Genomic DNA, 18,301 nt, shown 5'->3' on the forward strand with positions numbered 1-18,301 from the left:
TCCAAAATTATGTTAAGTGTATGGGTATTTTGCATACATTGAGCGGGCAACGCGCCGTATATTAAGTGGGCCGCTCTGACAGACAACTCCCGGGCCACTTTTTCCCCCCAGTCCGCCCCTGCTTTGAGGTGGCCCTTTTTTTTTTGCATTAAAAGGACGGATGAAGAGGGCCCCTGGCTATGTTTTCGCCTTAGGCCCCCAAATGACTAGGTCCGCCACTGCATCTACCCACTCCCTTCTCAAAAGCTTTTTGTTTTCTACCTCCATTGTCAAGTTAGTAGACTGCAATTTTGGAGAACATTCCTGATGATTTCCATTACAGAAATGATTCATTTAATGCCAGATCTGTGGCTTTCAAGGGCGAAAGGTAAAATGGCAAAGGGCAAGGCTGAGTAACCTCTGGTGGTTCTTGTTTCTTCGTCGTTTGTTGGTTATGAACAAGGTGGTAATATGGGAATGTTCCTGCACACCATTGTGATGCCCTCGGCACTGTGAACAGTTATGATGGACGAATCAGTATCTTGTCTATATTGACCAAACACATTTGCCTCTTTGGATATGTTACGCTGTCATTTGCCACGGCATCTTTTCTGTATTTGCTACATGTTTTTTTTTTTTCAGCCAAAATGTGCTTGTGTGCTCTCTTCCTTAACAAGCAGTGCCTATGCAAAAACGCAAACTAGCTGGGAGCTATATTGTGAGACCTGCTGTGATGCTACCTGGAGGTTATAAATAGAAAAGCGACGTGAGTTGGAGCGCAGTGGACGCTGTAATAGCTCTGTGATCGATTCCACAGCTCTGCCATGGTGAACAGCCAGGTGCCTGGCGGAGGGGCTCCCCCCAGGTCGTGCTCGGGATGCGGGGGCCGGATAGCCGACCGCTTCCTGCTCTTCTCCATGGAGAGGTACTGGCACACACGCTGCCTGAAGTGCTCCTGCTGCCAGGCCCAGCTGGGAGAGATTGGGAGCACCTGCTACAGCAAGGGTGGCATGATCCTCTGCAGAAGCGACTACATCAGGTGAGGCCTGGGTCTACAGTGGTTATGGGTGATGATGATGTTGTGGAACTTTATGTGCGCTCCGAATAATAGATGTACATGAACCCTTCTCCTTACTTGGAGGAACATACTAAGAAGTAAAAGTCCTGCTAATCTGTCAGGTTTAGTTGAAGCTAACATCTGATAGACTCTTATCGAAAAGGTTCCAAGAGATCCTGCAGTCATTGAAACTGTTTCCTGCACCATGTACTTCAAAGGACCATAACCGTAATGAGATGAATCAGTTGTAGTCTACTGAGACCCCAGTACCGAGTTCCTTTATGCAGATTAAATAAAGGGGTATTGTGCCAAATTGAATATTTATAACAAGTGGTCATTACATAAAGCAGGAAGGGGAATACAGCTGAAGAGATGCACTGGCCATAACTAGATGAAGTGAAAGGGACACAAGTTATTTTCCATTGCAAATAAGATTGCAAATCTATCTCCCTTGTATTAGAATGCAATTCACCTTTTGAATAAGCAATAGCTAGAATAGGTATACTTTTGAATGTGTTATTCAGAGTGCATTAGTTAGAGAAGGGTGTCCATGTTGCTGTTGCCTTTGCAGACAATAACACAGGCAATTGTATCAGAATTGTATTGTCAATGGCATTGGAATATACAGTAGTCCATGTTTAGCATGGGAAAAGTCAATTACCAGTCTCTGACTGAACAGCAGTTTTAAATGAAAAAGATAAATGTTATGCCGGTGGTCAAAAGTATCTGCAAAGCATTTCTGTCTGAATTGTATAACACTGTATAGTAACTCTAGCTGTATGTGTTATCACTGGCCTATATGTCAGTTCCACTGAAATGTCCTTCTCACTGAGTTGTTTTCTGTCAGTTTTTTTTCTGCTCAATCTGACTGTGACCATTCAAAGTCAATGTGTTATATCTATAAACGTTCCTTTACTAAATGCTGGGATATCTGGACTTGTTCTTCCATTTTGGATTTTGCAAGTTCCTAAAAAATAAAAGGAAGGTACAGTTAAACTCATAGGTGATGAACCTGTATCTCTGTTCATATCAACTGGTCATTCACAACCCTTTGCCTTGTAGCACAAAAAATGGAACCCTTTGCTCAACATTAATCTATGTGTGCATGTGTGTGTGCATTTGGTATTTCCCTTACAGGCTTTTTGGTAATACAGGAGCATGCAGTGCTTGTGGACAATCCATTCCTCCCAGTGAGATGGTGATGAGGGCACAGGGCAATGTCTACCATCTCAAGGTAAGCCTCAAAATATGTTTCTCAGAAGCAACATGAACATTATTAACTTTGCCATCACCATAAATCATAGTAAAATTACTAGATTAGACCAGTCTAGACTAGATATGTGCTCTGTAAAGTTCAAATGACTTTGCATGGGGTGTCACTCACTGGCTGTGTTTGTTTGTTGCAGTGCTTCTCCTGTGCCACGTGCCGAAATCGGCTGATGCCTGGTGATCGCTTCCACTACGTGAACGGTGCCATCTTTTGTGAGCATGACCGTCCCGGAGGGCCCATGCTGAGCAGTCACCTGCAGCCCCTTCAGAGCAACCCTGTGCTACCTGATCAAAAGGTGAAAACACCCACCGCTCACTCAAAACTAAACAGCCTCCAGGGCTGGATCCAAATCCTCTTAAATGTACGGTGTCCCTGATGCCAATCCAGCTGTCGCTGACTGAAGAACAAAAAGCTATCGGGGTGTAGCCCCGAATCAAGTGACTCTACCACATGGGTCTGTGCTGAGGCCGAGCTTTGCCAGCTTGGCTAATTCCAGCGAGTGTCAGGGAGTTGTAGGGCACCTTTACTTGAGGATTATGGGTTATTTCCAGTGAGTGTTGGGGAGTTGTAGGGCACCTTTACTTGAGGATTATGGGTTATTTCCAGTGAGTGTTGGGGAGTTGTAGGGCACCTTTACTTGAGGATTATGGGTTATTTCCAGTGAGTGTTGGGGAGTTGTAGGGCACCTTTACTTGAGGAATATGGGTTATTTCCAGTGAGTGTTGGGGAGTTGTAGGGCACCTTTACTTGAGGATTATGGGTTATTTCCAGTGAGTGTTGGAGAGTTGTAGGGAACTTTACTTGAGGATTATGGGTTATTTCCAGTGAGTGTTGGGGAGTTGTAGGGCACCTTTACTTGAGGATTATGGGTTATTTCCAGTGAGTGTTGGGGAGTTGTAGGGCACCTTAACTTGAGGATTATGGGTTATTTCCAGTGAGTGTTGGGGAGTTGTAGGGCACCTTTACTTTAGGATTATGGGTTATTTCCAGTGAGTGTTGGGGAGTTGTAGGGCACCTTTACTTGAGGATTATGGGTTATTTCCAGTGAGTGTTGGGGAGTTGTAGGGCACCTTTACTTGAGGAATATGGGTTATTTCCAGTGAGTGTTGGGGAGTTGTAGGGCACCTTTTTTTAATGTGTTAATTGGATTCCTGTTCCAACAGGGACAGTGCTTTGACCTGAAGTTAGAATTCATGAGGGAAAGTGTCAGGCCCAAGTGTTTTTAACATGCTCATCACTCCATTCTTCAATCCGACTTCCACACACAATTGGTTCATCCTTACCGGTTCCTTTCCTATGGAAGCAGCCCACCTGGGGCACACATTGTAGGCCGCTCTCCACCCTGACTGGGTTCAGAAATGTGCTCGGTTATTTGACTGTAACGTTTGAAAGCAATGAGATATTGATCTCAAGCAGACATGTAAGCTGAATGTCACTCTGTTCTCTGATCAACTGTCCTGTGCAGAGATATGGCCTTTGCAAATGATTCACGTAACGTTTTCCCTTATCTTCCCAGGTCTGCTGAAAGGGCAGAAGTAATTGACCGGTCAACATGTTCCTCCCCATCATGCACTTCTTTTCTAGAGAAACCCTCAGTATCGACTACTGATGTTCTTGACATTTATGGTCCATGGATTCTCCCTGTGTCTATGGATCCCTTTATTTTTTAAAGGTACAACACATGATATGTGCAGCTCAGCAAAATACAGACTTCAACTAACCACAAGTGCATCAAGTATATCGGATGCTTTTTATTCAGCATTGCCTCTCTGGAGCTATGTATATTGACTAAATATGATAATCACTGAAAATACACATTGTCAGGTCTGCAGATGTGACAAATTCTGCATTTTCTGTCTGTCATAAGCCAGCCCATTTGTCCATCCCTTTGTGTGATGCAGAACTGTCAGTTTCATGTATACAGTACAGACTTTGGAAGATCTAAACAAAAAGCCATTCATTAATTTTTTTTCTTCCTTTTTCTTGAGTTTGTTTTCAGGGTATTTTTTTTAATATATATATCGAGTCTGTTGACTTAATGCATCTTCAGAGTTCTGAGGTGGAATGACCTGTAAATATTTTTTTATAATGGTATTGTGTGCTACATTGGAAATATATTGTCTCAAATGTAACATCCTCTTTTTTTAAATGGATGTCTATTTATGATGTGAAATTATGAAATGGTAAATAAATACTTGAAATCATAGTCCATCTGCTTTGTATTAATTTCCATCACACACTAGGGGAAAAAGTTTTTTTTTTTTTTTTCAAAGACAGAAAAACAGAGGGAGGGGGGTGATCTAGCTTCTTCGTTTTGGTTCCTTAGTTTAGCTCTCAGTGGTGAAAGACTGATTACCCCTAGGAATAGAATTAAAGGGCTCGAGGTCTGACCATTACTGAAGCAATTAATTGTGAGCACGGTATCTCTGCTGCATTTGCACATGGGATGCTGAACTTTGGTCTGATCCCATGTCTGAATTTAATAAGGCCTAATCTGGAGCCCGGCTAATTAAGGGGGAGCAGCACTTTTTTCCATTCAGTGCTTCAAAACAATCAGTTGCATTAACTGTTTACCATGTTGCAATTAAAAAATGCCACACAGCTCTACCCCCCCTTTCTCTTTACACAAACACCAACCGCCCACCCCTCCCCCCCACACACACACACACACACATTTAGTGACCTTGAATTTGTTGGCATGTCTCAAGTTTGATGCTTCAGCTTTGTCACTTTGTTACTTGGATTCTTCAGCTTTGTTACACCTCTGAATTGTTAAGGGTCTTCAAATTCAGATTTTCAGTCACACACAGTTGACAGAAGAATGTTTGGGTCTTTGGGTCTCTCCGTGGTGTAACTTGGATGTGTTCTTAACCCCATAACTCCATAGTCATGAATAGATATTTTTGAGTAAAACATTGGAATATTATGTGATTGACATTTTTTTTTGTATGCATCAAAAAAAGCCAAAGTGTCTTAAATGTTTCCCTGGCTCAGTCTCAGATCAAGTGAGGAGCAACTTGACGTGCTTTTTCTTAGCGTTGCAGCTATCAAACTGGCACTGGCATAATGTGCTTAGCTATTAAAAGAGTCCCATGCGCCAGTCTAGGTGCTGATACGGCATCAATTATTTATTCCACGTTTGATTGAAAAGCATCAGGCAAATTCATTAACGTATGCAAATGATCACAATTACAATTATCTTCATATCTTGATAAGTAAGGAAATAAAAACCTCGGCACAATTTGAATCCCACTGTGCCACAAGTTACTCTTTGCATTCAAACCAATCAAGCCTCATCTGCATATTACTAATTAGCTGAGCATATTCAAATGCCAATTAGCAGGCCTCAGAGAGAAAGCCTCTTTGCCAGGAGGCTTTATCTTTTATCGCAGAAGTTTCCAGGTGTATGGATTGCTATGCGATGTCTGTCATGGAAAAGTGTTTATATTCTCTAATTAATCATATTAACACATGCAAATGTGTCTAATTAGTTCAGCTTTCACGCCTCATGCTGGGTGGGAAGGAAGAGAAATCCTGAAAAAGATCTTTTCACTTGTAAAGGAGAAATGATAAAGTTGAAATGTTTTTTTCTTTTCTTTTTTCTTTCCTGTACTCGTGATCTGTATCCAAAAGAGCTAGCAATCAGGACACTGTGCGGAGATGTGGATTGGGAAGGTCAGGGAGTAGTGAGAAGAAGGTCATGCTAGAGACACTGACTGAGGGTCTCTTGTTATGTGAGCATAAACACTATATGTGCATATAGAGTATATATACAGTATATATATATACTGTGTGTATATATATTATAACATGCAATGCGTTTCCTGGTCTATCGTGGGTCTGGGTAACTTGAACACGCCTTGCTTATGTGTTCTGAAAAGGTTCAAATTATGGTCATACGCTGTGAGCAGAAGAAAGACTTGCTGGAGACCTTCAACAAGGGCCCCTTGTTGTGTAGGGTAATGGGCAGGACCTCTCTGGAGTAATGCATTATATGTAACATATCTGATCTTCTGTCATGGATCTCCATCACTTGTGATATTTGAAAGTTGGAAAGATGCTGCATCCCTGCCTTCTGAATGACATTGAAAGTGACTTTCAGGTTCATAGTCCTTCTCAGTACATTTAAGCCATTTGGCCAGTTTAGCCATCTTTGTCCACATCTGTATCACCAACAAACAACATCAACAATAACAACAACAGCTGTAATAGATTGAAATGGCCTGAGTTAGCAACGCACATTCTCACTGTAGCTGCACAGGGAGTAAGATGCCAACTGTGAGCAAATGAGCAAGAGCAAATGAGTTTATGCTACCAGCGCACCGAAATGTTTCAGAATGAGTCAGAAGAATGTTAATAAGGACCCTGAACCTGTCGTCCTTTCGGCGTGCTTGAAGTTCAGCCATGCCACTGGAGTGGACTGCATTGCAATTCCATCCTGAGCATTGTCTATCTCACGCCCCCCTGCTATTTACGCCTCTTCACTGAAACTCAAATAAATGTCTCATCCCTTTAGGTATGCATTAAAAGGAATTTCTCCTGCACAAAAGATTTTTGCCCAAGTTAAATGAAACACAATTGTACTTCTTCTTTCAACAATGAAGCACTGCTTTGGAGACGAGGCTTGAAGCTCCATGACAAAGAGACAGAACGTGACAACTGCGAACTTAACAGGGAGGAATGAAGGAGACAGAGACAAGAAAAGGGAGCGAGAAATAAGTTCCCTGCCCAATCAGAATTCTTTGAATAATTAAACTGATCGGCTTAATTAGCTCAATTACGTTAATTTGACCACGGAACATGGCCATATGGTGAAAGGAAACAAAAGAGGGGGGATCTAATTAAAAGTAAAATAATGAGCATTTTAATTAACTGGTTCCCCAGACGTCAGTGAGCAGGGATGTGGAGCTGGGAAGCGTAATTAAAGTACTGTAACGCTGGCAACATTTCTCCTCTCTTTCTTAGAACTGTGAGGGCCCTATCCATCTAATTAAATCTGTAAATAAATTAGCTACATGGAGGGCTCCTTCTTGACTTAACACCCCCCACCCCCCTACCCCCTCCAACAGAGACAATCACCTCTTCAGCACGCTTTCCCTCTACAAACTGTGCTTGTTACACACAATGGTCACACACACACAAGTTTTGCGGTCTATCGCTTATGCTCCATCTTGCCGCTCTGTACCTCTCATTTGCGGAAGGTAATGTAGCTGTTTTGTTGTGACACGCTTGTTTTCTTGCTTCAAACCAGTGTTTGTGTTTGTTTCTCCTTGTCCATGTACAAATGGCTTTGGCCTTGAACAGTGGTCCGTCAGTCACTCTTTGGTTTGTGACCATAACCAGTAGATTACAATCAAGGGGAATCTCAGTGACGGCGCTCTCTGGAAAGAGCCCCATGATAAGTACTTCTGCCACTGATATTTATCCTCCCAGTGTGTATATCACAATGTCTCACTGGACTCTAATGAGCATTTATACGGGCAACCTTTCACTTTCACCTTTCCTTGATTTTGTGCCCTGACATAATGCTGCCGCCCACCTCCAACCTCATAATACATCCTTCCTCCCCCAGTGGACCCTTGTCTCGCTCTCTCTCTCTTTCTCTCTCTCTCTCTCTCTCTCTCTCTGTCCCCCTTCTCACTCTCTTTGCTAGCGTGGTTTTAATTAAAAAATGCATTCAGACTGACAATTGAGTCATTTGCATATTAAATTAACAAGCACTTAAGTTGGTGAGCGGAGCGTGCTGCGGCAGGGGTGGCTCAGTGTAGCGCACACGTAGAGATCAGCCCAAGTGTCATCACAGGCCAGAGTCGGGCAGCTGCGCTGGACAAGTTGGACAGATCATTGAGATGGCATTCACTTCCACCATAGATGGAAAGCATGCTCAAGTGTTCTTGGTGCTCAGTGATTCTCGATGAGCTATAGTATGGACCGTCATTTTTCTGCTGGCTACAGACATTTGACTTTGACTTTGTATTGTAGCCAGTAGGGCTGTCGTGTCACAGCAGCTGTAACGCATGTTGAGGTGTGTCTGTGACGACCGTGTATCACCACAAAACAAGAGTGAGCTGAGGCCTCCGAGGAGCCCCAGAGGGATGCCAGATGCTCCTCTGTTTCACTGCCGGGGGACCTGAGCGCTAGTCAGACTCCACAGATGCCCCCCCCCCCACTCTTCACCGGGGAGGGAGGTAGGGAGAGAAGAAGAGATGCCCCCAATCTGTACCGGGGAGGGAGGTAGGGAGAGAAGAAGAGATGCCCCAATCTGCACTGGGGAGAGAAGGAGGGAGAGAAGGAGAGATCCCCCCCCCCCCACACCCTGTACAGGGGAGGGAGGGAGAGAAGTAGAGATGCCCCCATGACATCATACAGGTACACCCCGGGGCACAATACATTTAAATCCACCCAGCATCAGCACGGATGGGAAAGGAGGGGGGGGGGGGCTACCTTTTATCTAAGGGACCAAGTTAAAAATTTCAAGTTGGTCCAGCTTGACTTTACATACTCTCAGCATGATGATGACTATGCTGTAAATATACTATACTTAATAAAATGGCTGTCAGATTTTGTCTGTATACATTAATATAGAGATATTTAAATCTATGAAAATCTAGATTCAGCACAACTGTCTTAAGAGAATATTTTAGGGCTTTGAGGAACAAAAACATGGAGCAAATGGTTAAAATATAAATCGTTCACATAAAATTATGCACAGAAGGGTGTTACAGCCTATTACAGAGGACACAACCCCGTTGTATGATATGGCAATCAAGAAGGCCATATGGCATTGCATATAATCAGTAAAACAGAATTGTGTGTGTCTATATAAATGATGTATACTTTCACTCTTTTGTATTTAAAGTACAGATCCATCTGTTTACCGGATTTGAGCCATCTTTAGTTTCCCCTCCACCCCATCCCCCTCTCTCTCTGTGCTTCACATGAGCATGTCCTGCATTTTCTTAAAAACCCATTCAGTAAATTGCTCCACTACTTTGGTGGTAGGGACCAGCTTTCCTGTCTGAGCTGCTGCAAGCCAGTTAGTCTGCCCTCTCTCTCTTTCTCTTTCTCTCCCTCTCTCTCTCTCTCTCTCTCTCTCTCTCTCTCTCTCTCTCTCTCTCTCTCTTTCATACGTGGTCCAGGTGGACCTGGTGCATTCATTAGCACCCTTTAGTGAGGAACAGATGCAGAAAAAACACCCTTTACACCCAACTACTGACTGCCTCACATTTATAATACTCATAGGCTCACACACACACACACACACACACACACACACACACACACACACACACACACACACACACACACACACACACACACACACACACACATGTTTTCATTCTTCAGTTCTTCATACCGTTTCTAAATCGTAATTTCAAATCCTATTTATATCATATTTTGTTACAGTGCCAAAGGCCTGCACTCACATCAAGCCTTTTACGGAACAAATACATTAAATAAAAGAAGAAAAACAAACACTCAAAGTCTATGCATGAAGTGTTTAGGAATGAAAACAAGAGCGAAACGATTCTATGTTTAATGCAAACTGTCTGGGAGGGAAATGTGCGCCCTTAAGGCTGAGCTGTTTCTAATTTTACCTCACCGAGGCTACTTTATCACAACAACACAGACTTGCACTCGTGCTCAGCCACGCGTGGATGGTTACCTTAAAAACACAGGGTTGTTGCGAGGCTCCACACAACACATGGCTTTATCTGAGTAACACATTTCTGCCAGAGAAGTCAGACAACTAAATCGAGCTGTGTTTTTTTTGTGTGTTTCTTTCCCGCTCTCGTTTCCGCTCAAATTGGTGGCTTGGTTTAGATGGCTGATGGAATCTGTGTGCCGACTGCAGAAATGTCAGTTTGTGGTGTGGCATTTTAGAGGCAGATATCACTTCAAAGGGAGAGGGCGAGGAAGCAAAGGAGGGCGAGGAGTGCTCAAACCCTAGCTCTGCCCAAAGCCAGAGGTTGAACTGGGTTCACTGGAAGAGTCAGAGCAAAGCGGAGCGCAGACCGGATCTCTCCCAGACAGATGCCACTGCCACCTCCCCCCCTCACCCTCACTGAAGGGGCTGTCTGTGGGTGAGCCTCAGCTCTGTGCTCGGGCTGGATGATAAAGAGTGGAGGTGCTGCCCTCGGCTGGGAGTGCCAGCCAGCTCAGTAAATGCCAGGGCAGAGCACTCTCTCTCTCCTCCTCTCTCCCTGTATCACTCCCTCCCTCTATCACGCTCTCTTTTCTCTCTCTATCTCTCTCAGGGCTCCACCTTAGTGAACCACAGAGGCCCTCTCTCTGTTATCATCCCCCACACACCTGTACGCTCACACAATGAAGGGGCTAAAAGGCATTGAATGTGTGTATCTATATTTGTGTGCCTGTGTGAGAGTGTGTTTGTGTGTGTGTTTGTGTGTGTGTGTGTGTGTGTGTGTGTGTGTGTGTGTGTGTGTGTGTGTGTGGGTGTGTGGGTGTGTGTTTGTGTGTGTGTGTGTGTGTGTGTGTGTGTGTGTGTGTGTGTGTGTGTGTGTGTGTGTGTGTGTGTGTGTGTGTGTGTTGTGTGACTGTGTGTGAGTGTGTGTGAGTGTGTGTGTGTGTGTGTGTGTGTGTGTGTGTGTGTGTGTGTGTTTGTGTGTGTATGTTGTGTTTGTGTGTGTGTGTGTGTGAGAAAGTGTGTGTGAATGTGTGTGAGAGAGTGTGTGTTTGTGTAAGTGTGTTATGGTCATGGCAGCTACAGGGAGAATGAGACAAAGGAAAAAATGATGAAACGAAGAGAGAGAAAACAGATTGAAAGAGAGAATCAAAGACGGACGGGGAGCACAGGGACCTCATGTGTATAGCATATATGCAAGCTGCGCTGATGGACAAAAGGATCCTACCTGCTTTTTTAAAACATCAGCCTCCGGTTTGTGGTTTCGGTGTGCACTCTCTCCAGATCTCTCAGAATCCCTCTCTGTCTGTTGGGCAGAAAACAGAGTAAAACTATTTTGCAACACAGCTGTCGGCAAGCAGGATTGACCACGGGCAAATAAACAAAGCTCACAAGCAGATGGAAAATGACCACATTACAGTCGCATTTCTCAGATTTTCAGAACCTACTACAAAACAGGAGCTAAATTCACCAATTCCTTTTGGCATTTGTTAACTTACTATATTTTTACCTCTCAACTTGATCTGCACAGGGAAACATGACCTCACGTTAGAGACGAGGGAGAAAACAGGGATGGTGATGTATTAAATGCATTGGACATGCACTGTTTTGTGTTTTTAAGAGCATTATTCATATGGGTAATTAAATATATAATTTGCATGCATGCATAATCTATAATACCCAATAATTAAACATTTGTGTGTATGAGTGTGTGAGAGAATGGATCATTGGAGATGTGTGTATTTGTGTGTGTGTGTGTGTGTCTGAGAGAGAGAGAGATAGAATGCATAAGTGTATGTGTGTATATTCATGTGAATTAGATGTGTATTTATACGTGCATGTGGGGGGAAAAAAACACACAACAGCATATAATGCCCCGTTTGGCAAAACAATTCAGTTAGACTCAATTAAGCCCAAATTATGGAAATGCAATTCAATTTCTGTAAATCATTTTTGCAACAGTGTCTTTGTCTTGAAGCAATTAACCAAATTCCCATGTTCAATCAGATCACTGACTTTAATAAGAAAATGACAACACTTTTGTTTACACAACAGCGTCTCCATTTATGCAATTCAATCTATTGTTATTCCTAATGAAAAGCTGCTTTTAAAACTATGCAACAGCCAGTTTTGTTCTAATAACAAGGACATTGAGCATTATGAAATGAGTACATTACGAAATCTCTCTACACTGTCTTTCTCTGTCTCTGTGGGTGCTTGCCTTCACATCTGTTAGTGTGTGATACTGATCTACAGGAACTAGTTCATAGTTTCAGAGCCTAAACAGGGAGCAGAAAACACACTTCAGAGAAGCTCCTAGAAGAGCAAAAGGAGAGGTGAAAGTTCACAGAGAACTATTAATGAAAAAAACATGTGGCCTTGTATACCAAATCCTTCCATTCAGTGTTATGACATTGGTTGTTTGAAGGGGACAAGCATTCTCTAAAGATCGCAGAACATACTCAAGACAAACATTGGGTGCTAAAAAACATTTTTCACCATGACCGAATGCTGTTTTCCACTAGAAAGTATGTAGTAACTCTCACTTTATGTGTTCTTCTCTCAGATGTTTATGTCTGTGTTTTCCCTCTTAGAATTAATGGCTCTGTTTGTTTGTTAGTTTGCGTATGCATGAGTGTGTGTGTGTGAGTGCTTGCTCATAACTGCTTAAGTCATTGAGGAACACTGATAAGCCTTGTGGAGCCAGACGGCAGACTCCATGCAGTACGATTACAGATGACTGCACTGATAGCCAAAGAGACAGTGTGTGTGTGTGTGAGTGTGTGAGTGTGTGTGTGTGTGTGTGTGTGTGTGTGTGTGTGTGTGTGTGTGTGTGAGTGTGAGTGTGTGTGTGTGTGTGTGTGTGTGTGTGTTTATGTGTGTGTTTATGTGTGCGTGCATGCATGTTGGGGATATGGGGGCAGGGGGGTTTCCTGTTCTCATAACCATTGATTCATTTCTATTTTGTAAAATCTACTCAAGACTGATGCTGTGGTGTTCATGTTGTAGCACTAAGTACAAATAGGTATACTTAAGAACTGAAGGGGAAAGGAGATCTTACATTCCTTGATATGATGATAGGCGATGGCTTTGCATTTCTTGAAGTCTGTTGTTTGAAGATGAAGCCTTCTGACAATGGCACAGTAAATGATCATACAATCAAGACATCGCTACAGGATGTGTGGACATAAAAGCCCCTTACATAAACAATGATTTGCCACTGATGAGTTGAAATGGCAATTGGATAAATCATAGTCCTGAAAACCTAACAAATGAAAACAGTGAGGGTGGATGTCTATTGTAAATACACCTCCCTCTCTTTTCCTCTGTCCCACTCTTTCCTTTTTCTGTATCATCATCATCATCATCATCATCATCATCATTTTCTGTATTTCTGTTTTCCTATATAATCATGAGTTGAATGGACAGTAGCAGCAGAATGCATACATACTTCATATGAATAACTAAATGTATGCAAGAGGAAAGGTGCACTATCAGTCTTTTAGTGTGTGCAAGTCCATGTGTGTCGTTTCCTGTGTGCATGCACCCCACCCCCCCTCTCTGTTCGTTTTTTTTTTCTTTTTGTGAGCTCAGAGATGAAGCCATCTGCAGTTGTCTCGGGAGAGCTCAGATCTGTGCTCCCCTTTGACTCCCTCTCTATTTCTGCCGCTGTTCTAATGTGAAAATTGCCCCGTCTTTCCGCTCCGCTTCAGACCGGCTGAGCTGATTAGCTTTGCAGGGACAATTAGCGGTAGTTTCGCTAAGAACTCACAGCGCTCACAGCTCAACTTAGCCATTCAGCATGGGCCTTCTGTGTCTCAGGCGAGCATCATAACCTTAAAACTTCTTGACTCACAAACATCATTTGTTCTCTTTCACCGTTGTCAATCACTCTTTTTTTTCTGCTGTGACGGGTGTACTCTATGCGTCACATTAAAATCAAGTGAACACACTTTTAAGTATTTCATACAATCTTTTACACATGTAACATTAAAGAATAATCATAGTATCAAACTAAAATAGTTCAAACATGTGTCTTTTATTCTTACTGGACCAAAAAATGAACGAGACATTGGTTTTATGATAAATAGGAGTACATGTGGTGCATATTTGTTGCTGCTGAGATGGAGCAGCCCAAGATGGACCCAGAGACTATAAAGTGAAAGAGAACAAGAGAGGAGGCGCAGAGGACGTGCAGAGGTGTGCAGAGGAGAACTGAGGAGAGCTGAGGGGGCATTGTTTACGACAAAGGTGAAGTGGACCATCACAAAAGGAGTCAAGGTACTCAGAGGAGAGCTGAGGAGCGATGGCGAGAGTGATTAGAAGAAAGAGAGGGGGCACGGAGGAGGCGGCGCCATGTCTGCATTCCTCTACACGGCCCAAAGCTTCTCCTTTCATAACCCGCTTGCACTCAGCGATTTACAGTAACTTGAGTTCACCTTCAAGACCCTCAGAGCTGAGGGAAGATGTAAAAGGCAAAACAGGATAGAATGTACCAATCATTTATGAAAAATGAATAGAATTTGAATTTTTTTCACCGTTGTTATGTTAAATTTGCAATGGCAGCAATATCTGTATGTGAGAATGTGCAGGGAGGGTGTCTATGAGACCATATCCCTAATAACTATTCCTTAATGGTGCCTTGACACAGAGAGAAAGCCTTTCTGACAGTCAATCAAAACTTAACAGTCTGGTGTCAAACCATGTGCCACTGAAAGCAGGTTCTCATGTCAGCCAAACACCAGCTGGTTTTGCTAATTAGCTTCACCTCCCTGGTTGACGACGGGCCTAGCAGAATGAGCTGGTGTGGTACAGGGGTTATTCTTAGCTCCTTCTGAACTGCGCAGACACTGATGGCAAGGATTAGGGGGCAAAAGCCGCTCTGATCCCGTTCTGGTGTGGCACAGCTGTATCCCAGATCCGGCCCAAAGTCGGCCGCTGTTCTCTTTGTTGTAGTTACAGTCTCACCTGTATCAGTGTAAAGAGGGGGGAGATATTACATTAAATAAATGAGTAAATCACAGGCTTGAAGACAAAAATAATTTTGATGTCTATTTCACACATTATCTCTTTGGTAATGAGACATTCACACCTTACATGCCACCAGTAGAGAAGTGTGGTGCTGAAACTTAGCCACATCATTAGCAGATGCATTTTTCACTTCAGAAAATGTCATTAGTCTTGGCAACATGCTGCTATATGTTCCATCCACCTCGTATTACAGGTACGTCTTTTGTACAAAACTCATATTTTAATAGTAAGAACTTAAAGAAACATGACATAACGTTAACTTCATAATAGGCTTTTATTGTCTATGGAATCAACAAGCATATCCTACTTCAGTTTCAGACCTCAAAGTACTACTAGGCCACTCAAACACACTGGGCTGCCCACCTCAATATTCACTTGACTCATAATCCCCTAATTTCCTGGAACATTCCTGGCTGAGGTTATCTATGTCCCAATTTCTACTCACTTGAGGTGAGATCTGGCCTTTATAACCCACTTTTCTCTCCCCTTTGACTTTCCACTCTCTGTGATTGAATTCATTATCTAAAATGAAGTGACCTGTTTCTTTTAGCTATTCCTCTGAAGTGTGCTTTTTTTTTTTTTTTTACCAGTGCTCAGCAAACACAATGTGTATCTAGGCCTGGACTTGAGTTCTTATCCAGCATCCCACATGAAGTGGCTGACTAGTAAGCACTCTTTCTTTCTGAGAACCAAGGTAACCGGTGGAGATTTCTTAAAAGCATGAACACAGAATTTGTGAAAGTATGAATAGTATGTTATTTTAAACCAGTACTAAACTTGTAGATCATAAAACTGATTTGGAAGGAGTAGTGTATATGACATCTAACAGCCTCAAACCACTACCTTAAAGACCAGGAATATATTAGATTCATATTTTACACTTTACATATGTCATGCAGGTGCAAGACAAGATGATGCCAAAAAGAAAAGGAAGTTGTATGCAGTTTTGGAGAAATGGGTAAAGTTAGCGACAAATGCAAGTTAGCATGAGAGTTATCTAGCAAACTGGTTTTGTATATGTGATAATGGCCGCATACCTACAGTATACCAAATAGGTAGTGATTGTTTAAGTCAAAAGATATGTTCTGTGGCGTTAGTATTTTCAACCAATTAAGTGTAAGCATCAGGGATTTCCAATCAAGAGTGTGCATGGCGCACAATCAAGTGTAGGGAGCAGGTGTGAAACACGCACTTGCTCTTAATGAGCTTTGCACACCTGTCAGTAGAAGGCCTTATGATAGTAAGGAGTGGCAGAAAGGATACACTGAAACATACATTTGTTAATCGATATCAATGCAAATAAATAAAAAATACAGAAAATATGGATGGTGGATCTTGAAACATGTTCTTTAATGTTAATTTAGGAAATCCTTCAGTTTCGGTGGTCACTAAGGAGTCTGGTCCACCAAAATCCTCCCAAAATAACAAAATAACCCTTGAGCACAATGGCAAGACATTGGCTTAGCACTACTTTGACTGCACGTCTGCACTACTGTGAATTCATGTCTGCACTACTCTTCTGTGACTGCACGTCTGCACTACTCTACTGTGACTGCCAGCTTCACTACTTAGAGTGCACGCTGCACTACTTTTACGGCACGTCTGCACTACTGTGACTGCACGTCTGCACTACTGTGACTGCACGTCTGCAGCACCAGGTGAGAAGGTTGACTTCTATTCCCCTCTGGTGGAACAAGATAACAATGATCAGTGACTGCTCTGGAAGCCCAGTGCCAGGGCGCCGTGTAGTCAAGGGATGCCCTGCGTTGACACTGTTGGACACAGGAACCTCTGCATCTTCATTCTTTTCATGGCAGGTCGGTATCTGTACTCCTTATTTTGGATGAGAATTAATTGAATTAATTTCAGTCAGAAAGGGCATGAGGCTACCTCTGATATCATCTGCACAAAGGCCCCTGGGGTTACACAGCGAGCACAAAGAAAGGGATTTAAAGAGGCTTGTGGTTTCACTGCAGAGGTTCCTCTCCATAGATATAAGGTTATGGATTCACGGTTGTTGCTCATTCGCATCATTAGAGGGAACTTGTGTTGTTAAGCATGCCCTGCATTCTTGTCATTGGGGTACCCCAACGACTCCTTTGCTTCAGTCCCATTTGGGGGCGAATGTGTGTGTGTGTGTGTGTGTGTGTGTGTGCGTGTGTGTGTGACTGGAGTGGGGGGAGCCAACCAAATCTAGGCAGCTGCTTCATCTCGCTCAGTTTTGAAGCTGCTGGGAGGTTTTTCATAAAAGCTTTAATTGCGTAGGTGAGACTGCACTTAAAGTGCCACGGCTAATTGGCTGTAAACGAGTCCATCTGGTTTCATTTGGAGCTAAGCAGGGGAAAGGGGAACAACAGCTCTGCCTTAACTGCTTCTCTGCCACGTTCCTCAGCCCACTGTGCGGGCCCCAGGGGATTGTAGGGGGCCTGCTCCATCACAACCGTGGCATAACATCTCCCCGGAACACTGCAAAAAGCACGACAGGCAAATTCATCTACATGCATCCACAGTTATTTTTTATTGTAATATCTGATCAGAGAATATCAAATGACCATATGACAATCAACTGTAAAAGGATGTGAAAACGATGACTCCATCCTGTAGTATCTGTCCCTGAAGATTGATTCAAAGGAATGACCTTCAAATAAAAACACAGCTGTGAATGAAATGACACTACCATCATTTTCTGGGATGAAACAATTCAGCAGAACATGTTCAGCTGTAGAATTATATAGGCTTTCCCTACTGGAATCATGGCCTGAATTCCACAGCAGAATTAGGAGGAATAAAGGAATTTTATATTCCCTTACATGTTTTTCCACATGACAGGATTTACTCTGATTTTGCTTGCCTTTTTGTCATTGTTGTTTAACCTTGCGTTAGCTGTATACTTTCCTCCTGTGGTTCTAAAATGGTACGCTATCAGGTTTGTTGTGTTTGAGCAGCTTGTTGTCAAAAGCACTGAGGTGGAGCCTCTGTAAGGACAGAGGGCAGGTCTGGTTGGCATCCTCTTGGCACACAGGACACAGTGTGGTCAGCAGTGCCAACTTCACGGGTAATATTGGTGACAGCATCATAGGTGCCGGTCACTTGACACCAGTGATGACTTTCATCTTCCATTCATCTACATCCAAACATCTAGATCGGTCTTGGATTAGCCTATGTCTCTGTTATTAACCTCAATGTTTTGCAGTGTGAACATGACAATCAAACACATTCAAGCCCTCCCTGTCAGTGCAGAGGTGCTATCATTGTCAACATTAACATTACTAATAAGGTTTATAAAAATGTTTAATTTGACATTTATCTGTATTTGTCT

The 18,301-nt window shown here is 42.9% G+C and overlaps 1 protein-coding gene across 1 annotated transcript; it reads left to right on the plus strand.

The window, feature by feature from the left end:
* Window positions 1–803: 803 nt before the first annotated feature.
* Window positions 804–6,292, plus strand: LOC308376310 (LIM domain transcription factor LMO4.1-like; the record flags this gene model as incomplete). The annotated part of the gene is made up of 4 exons (XM_080852605.1): window positions 804–1,018; window positions 2,174–2,270; window positions 2,443–2,601; window positions 6,188–6,292. The coding sequence occupies 4 exons, from the start codon at window positions 804–806 to the stop codon at window positions 6,290–6,292; spliced, it is 576 nt and encodes a 191-aa protein (XP_080708731.1).
* Window positions 6,293–18,301: the final 12,009 nt, after the last annotated feature.

The sequence above is a fragment of the Sprattus sprattus genome (assembly GCF_963457725.1).
Source record: "Sprattus sprattus genome assembly, chromosome: 15".
Lineage (NCBI taxonomy): Eukaryota > Metazoa > Chordata > Actinopteri > Clupeiformes > Clupeidae > Sprattus > Sprattus sprattus.